Source organism: Saccopteryx bilineata, chromosome 6 (genome assembly GCF_036850765.1).
Source record: "Saccopteryx bilineata isolate mSacBil1 chromosome 6, mSacBil1_pri_phased_curated, whole genome shotgun sequence".
Taxonomy (NCBI): domain Eukaryota; kingdom Metazoa; phylum Chordata; class Mammalia; order Chiroptera; family Emballonuridae; genus Saccopteryx; species Saccopteryx bilineata.
The window spans coordinates 196,700,088-196,713,192 of NC_089495.1; the positions used below are offsets into that span (position 1 = coordinate 196,700,088).

The 13,105-nt window shown below is 49.3% G+C and overlaps 1 protein-coding gene across 13 annotated transcripts in view; it reads left to right on the forward strand.

The window, feature by feature from the left end:
* PTPRT (protein tyrosine phosphatase receptor type T) overlaps positions 1-13,105 on the forward strand; it is a 956,692-nt gene that overhangs the window by 263,003 nt on the left and 680,584 nt on the right. For all 13 annotated transcript variants that reach the window (XM_066235857.1, XM_066235861.1, XM_066235858.1 and 10 more), the window contains exon 2: positions 8,829-8,954. In XM_066235857.1, the coding sequence (XP_066091954.1) occupies positions 8,829-8,954 (126 nt within the window). The remainder of the gene's footprint in view (positions 1-8,828; positions 8,955-13,105) is intronic.

The window sequence follows — 13,105 nt, forward strand, 5'->3', positions numbered from 1 at the left end:
GCCTTATTTATAATCAATTCACTGCTGAGAGAAATTTAAAACATTTTTTTTTTCCTATTAGGACTATTGTTTCTATCTGTTGAGTCCATGAGTGTTTGACATTGGATGACTTTATAAAACATTCAAGTAATTGGATTTGTTAAAGCAAATAAATCAAACACTAATTGGAACGTGCCCTGCCATTATTTTTGCTTACTGAATTAGATATAATGGTGTGAAGCCCTTCTTATCATATGTGTGCACTTATTTAAATACCCCCCTGGCATACACTTCTGCAAATTGAATTAGATATTCAGAGAAGGAATTCAATTTATGCAAGCCTGGTTTACATTCATTGGGGGGGCCAGACTCGCCTACCCACGACGGGCTGCTCACGATTAATAAGCCCCACTTAGATGTGGTCCTGACTTCCGAGCGTTCGTCCGCACGAGGCTGGAATCTCGATGACTTGGGGGTTGGCGCTCTTTATGGTTAGACTGTGTGTGTCCACAGAGCAGGTCCGGCTTCATGGGTGTGTGACTTGTGCAGTCACACAGGGCCTGGCACCGAAAGGACCTCCTGCTTAGTTTTATGCTTTGCTCTTGGCCATTTTAATTTAGTTTAGTTTTGTTTTTTTTTGTTTAGCAGGAGGGTCTGCATCTTAGTGTTGCACTGGGCCCCACAAATTTTGTAGCTGAGCTCTGCCCTGGTTCTCAGACCTTCCGGCTTAAGGATGCACTCCTTGGCTTGATCTGCCTCTAATTGACATGTGATGTTGAGCATGTCATTTGCTCCATCCTCAGTTTCCACATCTGTGAAATGGGAAGACTAGTGGAGACCTATTCCTTCTCCGTGAAGAACCCAGGTCATCACGTAGGTGATGCGGTTATTTAAATCCAGGGAGCTATTATGCTTCCCTCAATCCCTTATCCTCCTGGCCAGGCGTGGAGCTTCAAAGGACTGGGGGGTGGGAGCAGGGCTGGGGGTGGTGGACACGCTCTCCTCCACTTCCCAGAGGAAGGGAGAAATGTTCTACAGCTGAGAAGTGGGAAGGAGGTGTTGAAAGCACGTGACCTTCAGTGCTCGAGCTGTGAAGCAAGGTAGTTTCCTGGGACTGTGTTAAAACTGGACATTTTTACAGCATCAAAGCAAAAGTCAGCAAGCTGCAGCCATAGAACAGATCAGAAACGGTTTCTCTGGTCCTTGGGGAATTAAGGTCCCCTCTTTTACAGTATGGCCTCTCGGTATGTTGTGTGCTCACCACCAGAAGCCCAGTCTCCCTCGTCACCATATCGCTGACACCCTTTACCCTCTCTATCCTCCCCCAGCTCTCTCCCATTGGGTAACTATCATCCTGTTGTCTGTGTCTATAATTTGTGTGGTTTTTTTTTTTTTGTCTGTTCATTTGTTGCTGTTTGTTTTATATCCCACATATGTGTGAAGTCATAAAATTCTTGTCTTTTGTCATCTGACATCTGTCACTTAGCATTAATACTCTCAGGATCTATCCATGTTGTTGCAAATGGCAGTTTTTCACTTTTTTTTTAATGGCTGAGAGGTATTACTATTCTTATTGCTGGAGGTGATGTCACTCTTTTTTCCCCCCAGGTCTCTAGCTGGACATGTCCTTTACGAGCTCTGATGACAAGTTTCCATGTATAAAATGGAGGGAGCAATGCTTCTCTCTTAGAGTAGGGGTTGGCAGACTGCAGCTCCTGGGTATAATCTGGCCCACCGCCTGTTTTTATAAATAAAGTTTTATTGGCACACAGCCATGTCTGTTTCTTTACTTACGGACTCTGGCTGCTTTTATGCTACAATGGCAGAACTGAATAGTTGTGACAGAGTCTGTGTGACTATAAAGCTGAAAATATTTACTATCTGGCCCTTTACACAAACAGTGTGTTGACCCTTTTCTTAGAGAGAGGTGGTGGCTGATCTTACCTCCATTTATATATGAACATCTATGAACACATACTTACACAGCTCAAGCACGGTGCCTGGCATGTAGAGAAGCCCAGCAAATTTTTAGTTCCTCTTCGGCACGTAATTCTGTTCAGGAATACACAGGCTCATATCATAAATGCAGAGACAGACACATTTATATTTTTATTGACTTCTATTTCTCTCTCATTTTCCAAAAGAAGGGCTCACGTTTAAAAAAAAAATTCTGATTGGCACTGTAAACTTTATTTATGCTTTAATGTATCCTAAAGTATGTTCCCTGCACTATTTTTACTTCCCTTACAGATGCTGATATGCTATACATTACCAAACCCAAATGGGTTTTCGAAATCCAATTTCCTTGCTACAAGTTTCCATTTTTTTCTGTTGACTTTTTATGCTTGACTTGCATCAGAGCTTCTGGGGCCTCTGGCACATTTTGACTTCAACCTGTCCAGGGAAATAGCTCCTCTGTCCTGGTGCAGGGAGGGAGTGCTGGGTCCTTGGCCTGGGACTGCCTTGCCATTGCCCCGTCTTCCCTGAAGAAAGCCCGTCTTCCTCAAACCAGGACCCCCTGCTCCCGGGGCTGAGTCCAGTTCCTGGGCTGGGGGTAGGTTTGGGAGGGTTTTGATTTGCCTCCTCCCCGAATGATTGTGATGCGGTTGATGTTAAACGGGGCTGCCTGCTCTTGAAAACTAAATGAGGTGAGCAACCAAGCCAAGTGTCTTTTGGGAACTCTCTCCCACCATCAGTCTCCGGCAAGTAGGCAGCCACAAACATCTGCAGAGCTGGCCAGGTGTTCATGGCAGGGCTGCTTTCTGCCAGGTGTTATGGCCCCAAGGAATTGTACCGTGACAGATAAACATCACCTTTGGAAGAGCAGGAAGAGCCGCAGTGAGACCTGAGGACTGTGGGTTTGAATATTTCAGGCTGGGAGTCCCGGGGCAGCTGGTCTGCCCTTTCTTGTCTTTCTGTGGTTCTCCGTGGCGGGTCCTCGGGCTGGTGGCATGGCTCTCTATGTCTCTGGGGCTCGTGAGAGTTCCCAGTCCTTTCTGAGTCCCTGGAATCCTTCACCTTTGCCACTGGAAACTCCCCTAGTGACCGTCTTGTCCAGCCCCTTGCTTTCTTTGCACACCAGAAAAGGGAGGCCCGAAAATAAGAAAAGAATGAGAAGAGAAGGAGCTGTGCCCAGTTGGCAGGGTGGGTCGCCGCCGGCTCCATGATCAGAAGCGCATAGACGCTCTGATGCTCAATCTGTTGGTTGAGAAGAAGGAAATCCAGGGAGGATTAATTAAAAAATATGTCTTGAGTGTATTTTCTCTCCGGCACCGCTTTTAAAAGTTCCCCCTGGGTCAACCCAGACCAACAGGAAGCGGATTTCTAGACTGCATCATATCGATCCCCAATGTGTTGCTCTTCCTGAGTTGTACGTTTGGGTGCTGTGGTCAATTGATACTGAGAATGATTATGAGAAATTGTCTTTTTTTTTTTTATAATTATTTTTTTTTATTGATTGATTTTTAGAGGGGGGGGGAGAGAGAGAGAGAGAGAGAAAGGGGAGGAGCAGGAAGCATCAACTCCCATATGTGCCTTGATCGGGCAAGCCCAGGGTTTCGAACCAGCAACCTCAGCGTTCCAGGCACGCAGTTGGCCAGGGGCCCTTTGTGGTTGGGTGCTGTGTCTGAGAGTGTCCACTGTGGCACGTGGGATTTCTGTTACCAGTGCCCCTGTGGAGAAGGTCCTCTGTAATCTGAACACCTGGCATGGTTGTAATTTCCTGAGCAATTTGACTTTTGTTGTATGAGCCCAGAGTGTCCAGTATCCGGGCGGATTTCCCTGTTTCTTTCTGCTGTAACCACCATTTAGCGGGTAGACAGGTAGGGCGTTGCAGCACGAACTTAAAACTCCTTCCTTTCTGCCCTGCTTTTCTTTCTTCTCTGGGTCTCAATTTCCTTTTTTTTGCCATCATGCTGTATTTCCTGCCTCTGCGTTCATCAGGCTACCTTGTTTGGACTAGAGTTGATAATGGGTAGACCCGTAGACAGTATCGTTTGAATGGAGTCTCTGTTCTTCATCGACACAGAGCTCAGGGATACTTACACGATCATTTAAATCGGTCTTGCTTGGCTGGGAACCCAGGAGTTCCATGGAAAAGTCGTGAACCTTTTGTTACCCCTGGGGTTTGGACATACATATTTCATAAAGTGCAGGATGAGGGCCTGTAGGGAGGGACACTGGGGTCCCCTAAAGGAGGGCACATTCTGAAAGAGTGGCATCAAACCCACAGGGGATCGGACTGTCCCAAAGAAGGACTAGCTCAAAGAAAGAATAGGGTGACAGGCTGCTTTTGACTCCACTAAGCCTCGTGGCGGGAAAGAGAGGACTAGGGTCTGAAAATTAGAGCTGAGTCTCTGGGGTCCCAGGCTTGCTGCAGTTGGACCCCGGGGACAAAGAGCAGACTGTTAGAAGGGAAAGGCATTTGCTCACCGGCTGAAGGTGGAAGTGACCACCAGAGCTCTGCAGATGGAGCCAGCAAGGTGCCCAGGGAGTGGCCGTGAAAAGTGGCTGTGTGATAGGTCCCCTTAGAGTATGGGGACCTATCAGCTCTCAGCTCAGGGGTGGCTGAACAGGCCGCCTATGAGGAGTTGACAACTGATCCAGTAACTACGGACAAATTGTTGATGTGACCTTGCTTGGGATCTGTGAGCTGGGATGCCCAGAGGTGTAACTGCACGCCTTCCTAAATCTTGTCTGGAAGAAGGCAGAGGATTGGTCTAATTAGACCATTAATTACAATTTATTAGCAACTTCTTCTTTGAGCTTGGACATATCTCTATGAAAGTGTTTTCTGCGTTGCTGAGTGTATATATACACTGTTAGTGTATGCTGGTGTGATTGTCCTTCACTCTGCAGGATTTATGAGGGTAAGAATCATGTCTGCTGATTCTATGACTCTGCATAGAGCCAATAAAAAAGATCTTTGTTAACTGTTTCTAGAATAAGCAAGGGAATGGATTTAAATGAGAGAGACCCGACCACCTTGGAAGTTCTTTATCCTTATGTTCTCCTCTTGTTAACCTGGTAAGTGAAAGGTTTGGTCCTTGGCTTGGGGGAGTACATGTTCTCTCTGGTCTATTAGAAAGAGCATGGCGTCTGTGGTTAAGTTGCAATGGATTTAAACATGATTCTAACACTTCTCTTCTGCGTGACCCGAACAGGTCACTTAAGGCCTCAGTGCATCAATCACCTTATTTAAAGTAGGGATAAAAATCTACCCCACAAAGTTGTGAGAATTAAGTGAGACCAAATAAGATGGCATCTGCAACCAGTGCCCAGTGTCTTTTCTGGCATGGAGCAAATGCGCAAGAGGTAGCGTTTCTTATGTTAGTCAGGATAGGCAAGGCTCTGCTGCATTGAGAGCCAACCCCTATGGTGTCAGTGGCGTAAGATAAGAAAAGCTGATTTTGTGCTCTTGAAAAATTGAACACCAGTGTTACTGCTTCTGTGACTCTCTGAGTGGCCATCCCCCAATGAGTGTCTCAGGCATCTAGATAATCTTTTTTGTAAATTTTATTTAGTGAGAGGAGGGGAGGCAGAGACAGACTCCTGCATGAGTCCCAACCAGGATTCGCCAGGCAAGCCCACTAGGGGGCGATGCTCTGCCCAGCTGGGGCATCGCTTCGTTGCTCAGCAACTGAGCTCTTCCAGCACCTAGGCAGAGCCCGTGGAGCCGTCCGTCCTCAGCACCTGGAGCCAACTTGCTCCAATCAAACCATGGCTACAGGAGGGGAAGGAGAGAGAGAGAGAGAGAGAAGTGAGAGGGGGGAGGGGTGGAGAAGCAGATGGGCGCTTCTCCTGTGTACCCTGACCAGGAATCGAACCTGGGACATCCACACACCGGGCTGATGCTCTACCACTGAGCCAGCCAGCCAAGGGCCTAAATAATCTTTCTTCCTTTGATTGCCACCACCTTCAACAATAGCTTGGAAGGTGCTCACAGCCTGGGCAGGTGAAAAGGGATGCTTATAAGGAATATTTTTGTGGTCTAGTTCTGCAAATGTGGATATCACTCTGTTATGTATTTCCACGGCTTGTCACGCGGTCTTCTTCAGCTGTACGGTGGCCTGGAAACACGGCGCCCTTGTATACACAAGGGCGAAGACCCAAGCAGCGTGCTGTACACATAGCACAGTCTTGGCCATCCTTTCCGTCTCTAGCCCCCGGTTGCTGATCTCAGCTGGGATAGGTTCTCAGTCGCGGTTCCCAGGGACGCTGGAGGTGCTGCAGGCTGCCCTTGCTTAGCAGTCCCAGTGCGCAGCAGTGGGAGCTGCTGTCGACTCCGTTGACCTGATTCATCTGTCGCCCGCAGGCTGGGCTCCCGCAGGGCGATGACAGTTTAGGGAAAGGAGATTGACCCTCTTAGAGCTAGTGCAGCGGCTGCTGCTACGTTGTTAAAATTTTAAATGCAGTGTTTTCCTATCTGGGGCACTCGCTCCGCTGTTCTGGTCAGAGAAGGTTTATAGGAGTGATTTGGGAGTATCGTTGGGAATTTGTCAGGCAGGCGGCATGGGGAAGGAGCTTATTCTAGGTTCAAGTGGCAGTTGTGGGACTTGGAAGAGCGGGTCGAACTGGGGCACGGGGGCTCACGATTCCCTGTGTGTACCTGGCCTGTGTCAGGCATCCCATTAACATTTATTGGTTCATTCATTCAGTGTTTATGAAGCCCCTGCTCTGTGCCAGAGCTGTGCCCATGCTACTGTCTCACAGAGGCCGGTTGACCACCACCTCCCGCCTTGCCTGTCAAAGGTCATCCTTCCTCGCTGTCTCTGGGACAAAATCTCCTCTGTCACCTGCCCCTGACCTTACCTCTGGTCTCCTGGGCCTCCCAGCCTCACCTGCTGACCCACATCAACGCACACTGGTCATTTCCCTTCTTCCCTCGGTTCCCCAAAGCACCAGCCACATGTGGTGGTCGCACAGAGGAGCTGTGTGAAGGGCAGGGATGTTGCGGGGCCAGACCAGGCCCTGTTTCCAACTCCTGGTCACGCGGGCTCCCTGGGCCGTTCCGACTCAGCAGTCTCTCACCCCTCCCGTAGCAGCCTTCCTAGCACGTGCCGAAGCCCGTGATTTCTTATCGGTTTCCTGTCGGTCTGACTGCCCGGCAATAGCGTGCCTCTTTTGTAAACCGCCGTGTGGCGAGGACCCCGTACTCTGCTGGGTCTGTGCTCAATGCTCAATGAAGTAATTGATGAGTTACTGAATGAACAGATGAAAGCAGATAGATATTTTAGTTCCTACCAGTGCACCACGGGAAATGTCACACGGGCCATCACCTTCTGCAGGTGTCTGCTTTGCCTGGTGTTTCTTGGACCTCTCTCTCCCTCCCTCTCCTTTCCTTCTCTCTCTAGCTCTCTGCATAACACACTCCATATTTCTGTTGTTTTTAAGTGTAAAGCACTTAAAATAATACTCAACTCACTTCCCAACCCCCGCACTACCAAAAGAAGATCAGCCCTCCTCCGCCCAGCCCGAGACTCACTGGGGTGCCAAAGGCCCGTCTTCTGGGCTCCCGTCCCCAGCAGCAGAGGAAGGTGGAGACAGCTTTGACAGCACAGGTTTTCTCTAGCGGTGTTGTGGTCAGGTTCTGTATTGACTGTGTCGACAGGACTTCCACCCCCACTACACAGAGGGAATCCCTTGCATGGGGGGCCGAGAGGGGGTAGCTGATGGAGACGGTGGTGACGTTACCTGAGAATGCAGACACAGGCAGGGGTCACGGGAACCGGTTTCTGTACATCAAGCGGCACCGCGTTTGGATGTGTGACAGGGACCTAATGGGTGCTTATGGGGACGCGATGGTATCCGAGCATCTCGGAGACAAGAAAGGGGCAGTGGAAAAGCTGGACCACGGTGTGAGTCCGGGAGCCAGTCCGGAGCTCGCTGGAGAACTCGGTCCAGGTGTTGCCACTGTGCATCCGGCCAGCTCACCTAGATGTCCTTCCTCCTGCTCCCCATCCCTGGCGATGCACGCATCCTTCACAGCCTCACGGGTCACCTCCTCCCGTTCCTCTGGACGGACCAGCATTCCCAGTGTTACCTGGAGGGCCTTTACAGCCCATAGCAGATGCTGAGTAACTTCTTGTCAAAATCGAATCGACACAGCTTATTGCAAACTGCTGGTGGATGGCTTAGATGTGAAAAGCAAAAGCTTTAGACACTGTCAGCGTTGACTTTATTACCTGCCAGGTGCCTGATTGTCTAATTCTTCACAAATTTGATTTTTACTTTGTGGAAATGATTTTTTTTCCACAAAATTGCCCTTTGAGGAGAGCAGGTGGATGTTAAGAACTTGTTCTGTGCTGATTACTTTTCAAACAGGATTCCGTTTAATCCTCGTGACATTTCGTCGGGCGGACCTTTCCCTCCATATCGCAGGTGAAGAGACCGGTACCCAGACCACAGTGGGGGTTGAGCCGGCTTTGCCGAGCCGGGATCTGTGTCTGGTTCTGCTGGACTCGGTAGCCAGCGCCGTCCGCTGGCTCGCGGCATCCCTGCGTGCCGCAGGGAGCAGTTAGAGGCGTGCCCCGGCATTCATCTCTTCCTACTTAGAGTGAGGCACTGCTGTTTACATTCTCAGGGAGGAAGATTAAAATCCATGTAACTAGCCTTATTAACTTTTTAAAATAGGGGATGTGGGGGGGGGGGTTGCCTGCAGGTGCCGGTGCCTTTTTCGAGAGCACCGAAGCAAATATAAAAATCTAATTTGCTTGCCTTTTTTTTTTTTTTTCTTTAATCTTCTCCTGAGTTTAAAATTCAAAGCTGTAGATGAAGAAGCGATGAGACTGGGGTAACAAACCGAGCCCCAGGCACGAGGCTGTATTTACCCATCTCTCTTTTGTTGGCAGGTGGCTGTTCCTTTGATGAGCACTACAGCAACTGTGGTTATAGCGTGGCCCTGGGGACCAATGGGTTTACCTGGGAGCAGATTAACACGTGGGAGAAACCAATGCTGGACCCAGCTGTGCCCACAGGTAAGTGACCCACTGAGTTCGGGCGCTATGATGGGGATGGCATCTTTTATGATGGCTTGGGGGAAAGAACTGTCTTATAGGTTAAGTTGTCTGAGAGGGCAATGCATAACTTTGTTGGTAGTAAGTTCCCCATCCCCAGAGGTATGCAAAGCAAGGCTGAGTAAATTCTTAAGAATGGGGTCAGAATCACATATTACCTGGGTTCAGGGACCTTTCGGGGTTTTTTAAGCTTCGAGATGCTAAGCTTTTAGCTCCAAGTAGGGCATCGTGGGATTTTGCTTGGGAACCTAACGAGAGCGGGATTTCTGGAGAAGAAAGAGCGTCTGAATGATCTGAGGTCATGTTGTTTTTCTTCTTTCTGGCAAGATGGACACAGCTTGTCTATACATAGGGAAACTTCCACAGTGAGGCTGTGACTTATAAAGTTAACGCTCAGGCATCCTGAATACCAGGCTGATCCCTAACCAATGGGGCTGAAGCCCTACTGTGCACTCTCAATGGTTACCTGCGTGGGGCCAGCCGGCGAGATGTGTCCCAGAAGAGGCACACCCGGAGGCGGTGTGCTCAGGGAGAACACACTTAGGGTGCCGCCGTGTGCCCGGGTGAGTGGATCACGTAAGCCAGGAAGAACAGCAGGGCTGAGGACTTCGAGATCACCTCTTTGTATTAGTGTGATCCTCGGCGCACTTGTCGGGGCAGTGGGTTTTTGGAGAAAGGAGGTCGCCCTCTGCGGCTCCTCCCCGGCCGAGGGCTGTCTCTGACCCACTCACCGTCTTGGCTTTTTACCAGCCCTCGTGGTGCACTTTCTCAGGCTGCTGTGTCAGCTCACTCTGGCCGTTAAACAGTGGAGCTCTTCAGGCGCGTTCTGTACTCTCTGAATGTGTCTGAGGGTGCTCCGGGGAATCCGGATAGACACGGTGATACCTATAAGAGGAGATTTACTATAGGAATTGGCTCGCATGGTTACGACGAAGGAACCATGATCTCTATGCCCTCTGTGAGCTGGAGAACCAGGAAGGCTGGTGGTGGAATTCAGCCCGAGTCAGACGGCCTGAGGATTGGGGTGGGGTGGGGGTGACGATGTGAGCCCTGAACTGAGGCTGAAAGCCCGAGAACCTGAAGCACTGATGTCCGGGGATGCACATCTCAGCCTCCTGCCCTTTGTTCTATTTGGGCCCCCAAGCGATTGGATGATGCCCACTCACTTTGGGCATCAGTGGTCACCAGACATCTCTTTTGAACTCTAGACCCGCAGAACCCACTGTGCCGTGTCTTCTCAGCTGATTCGGGGGGGGGGGAGGGATTTCCCACGATGTCACTTAAGACAGAGAAGATGCTCAGAGATGTCTAGGTGAGCTTATGGTCTTTGTGGCCTCATTGACTTGAAGTTTGGCTCCAAGGCGGAAAGCCACTGGATGGCTCTATACAGTTTCCTTGAAGGGTGTAGATTGTTTCGATAAGTTTCTTCTGAATGTAGACATGAGCCCCAGGTATAATAAAGATGTCCTGCGGTACAAAATTGAGCTTTTCAGATCTGGTAGGATCTTACTTTGCATGAGCAGAGTCAGCGACTACACACACCCGTGAGTCAGGTGACCATGGGACAACCTCGGTGCCTGTTGCTTCATTATAATGTTTACTCCCAAAATGTCTTGGTTTAAACCAGGGGTAGTCAACCTTTTTATACCTACCACCCGCTTTTGTATCTCTGTTAGTAGTAAAGTTTTCTAACTGCTCACTGGTTCCACAGGAATGGTGATTTATAAAGTAGGAAAGTAACTTTACTTTATAAAATTTATAAAGCAGAGTTACAGCGAGTTAAAGCATATAATAATAATTACTTACCAAGTACTTTATGTCGGATTTTCGCTAAGTTTGGCAGAATAAATCTTTATGAAACAACTTACTATAGTTAAATCTATCTCTTTATTTATACTTTGGTTGCTCCGCTCCCGCCCGCCATGAAAGCTGGAGTGCCCCCTAGTGGGCGGTAGGGACCAGGTTGACTATCACTGGTTTAAATGATAGAAATACTCAGCCTACTAGGGACCCCGAGGATCCAGACAACCTGTGCTGAAACTACCACATTTGCTCTGCTCTGTGTGTCTGTCTTTGAGGTTGGCCAATAAAACCAGATCTTACAGTGTCTGTGCATGCATGCCTGCATGCCTGCATGCATGTGTGTACGTGTGTGCATGCGTGCACGTGTGTGTATGTTTTACATGCTCCTTCTGCTCCTCGTTAGCCCACCTCAAGCCCCCCTAGGCTCTTGTGGCTCTCTGAACTCAATATCTGCAAAACTTAACCCTCAGTTCATTCATTCTTCTTCCCCTTCTGCTCACCCTCTAGTTCAGCGGTTCTCAACCCCGGCGGGGTTGCCTAAAGCCATCGGAAAATACATAATGCATGTCAGGTATTTACATTCCGAATCATAACTGTAGCAAAATTACAGTTATGAAGTAGCCACCAAAATTATTTTTTGGTTTGGGGTCACCGCAACATGAGGAACTGTATTGCGGGGTCACGGCGTTAGGAAGGTGGAGAATCGCTGCTCTAGCTCCTTGTCTCAGGGGAGGCCACGTGTCCACTGTGGTGCTGGTTCTGGCCCCCGGGGGTCACACTTCTCTCTTCCCTCACTTTGCCCCTCTTCCTGTCGATCACTTGGTCCTGCCACTTTGCCTCCCGAGTTCATCTCAGGTCCGCTCCCGTCTCTCCGTCTCTGCCTGGCACACACTGCCATCCGCACCCGCCTGGGTAACGGGGAGATTTTCTACCAGGCTTCTTGGCTTCCTCTTTGGACTTGAATCCTCTCTCCACACAGAAGCCAAAACTATTGTTCTGGAAAAGGGACCTGTTCGTGTTACCTTTTCCCTTTATTGTCCCCATGTCCCATGCCCCCCTCCTCCCCCCCTTGCTCACTTCACACTGACTTCTGTCAGTTTCCGGAATGTCCCTTTTCTGTCTCAGAAACTCACATAAGATCAGCGCCCTTCATGAAACCTTTTCTTCCACCTCGTTCTCTTGTACTCCCCCTTCTTATCTCAGCTGACACCCCACTTCCCTGTGCCCTGGATGGCCCAGCCGGGGCCAGCACCCTGTCTCTGTTTCCCGTCACACCCTGCGCTTTTCCTCAGTAACATGCACCCCAGTGGATGCTGTCTGTTCAATGCGTGTTTTACCCCCAGATGAGAAGTTCCATGTGGACAGGGACCATGGCAGCCTTGTTCCTAGCTCTGTCTCCAGTGCTCAGAATAGTGAACATGGATGGCATGTACTATCTACTGTTTTTGTTGGATCGATGCATAGAGATGGCCAAATAGTCTTCGTTGGGTGTTTTCCTCAATGAAGGAATGAATGGTAGGCATGATTAAATGCCTTCAGGCCCCTGTTAACTGATGGCACATTTTTAACCCTGTTACCATCCTTCCCGTTTTACAGATCGGAAAACCAAGGTTCTGAGGAGCCGCGTGGCGTTGCTGCTTCCGCCACCGTGCCGCTGTCTCTCCCCGAAAGGGACAGTGCCGGCTTCTCATTTTCCTTTTCCCTTCCGCTCATTACGACCGAGTGTCATTTCCTAAATATTGGATTGTGCTAATACAATCTGAGCTCTTCTAAATAGAGGCATTTGATAATGATCACTGAAATTACTCTGTCATGATGGGCCTGTGGGTTCCAGGCGGCTCTGCGTGCGCCGTAGGCAGAGAGGCGTGAAAGCCAGTTTGGATTAGGCGCAGTTGTTTGTTCTTCTCCTGGGCAAAGGCTGCAATCTTCGCTTTTCCTTCTGCAAAGCCAGCAGTTTCCGTCCCTTTGGAAATTGAGTTTGAGTCTATTTATTCAGATGTTTCATCACCTTTTACTGACCTGCTTCTCTGTTGACAAGCTCTGTGTTGGACTCTGGGTGAATCAGACCATGTCACTTTGGCACCTGTCCCTCTGGTGGCTTCCCCTGGCACATAGGACAAAATTTGGACTCCTTGCTGTGGCCTGCATGGTCCTGTATGACCTAGTATCTTTTCTGAGCCCCCTTTCTTCTCTCTCCAAATGCTCTGGACACACTCACAGTGGTTGTATTTTAGTTCCTTTGACATCTCAGATTCTTTCCTGCCTCAGGGCCTTTGCATATGCTGTTTCCGCTCATCGGACGTATTCTC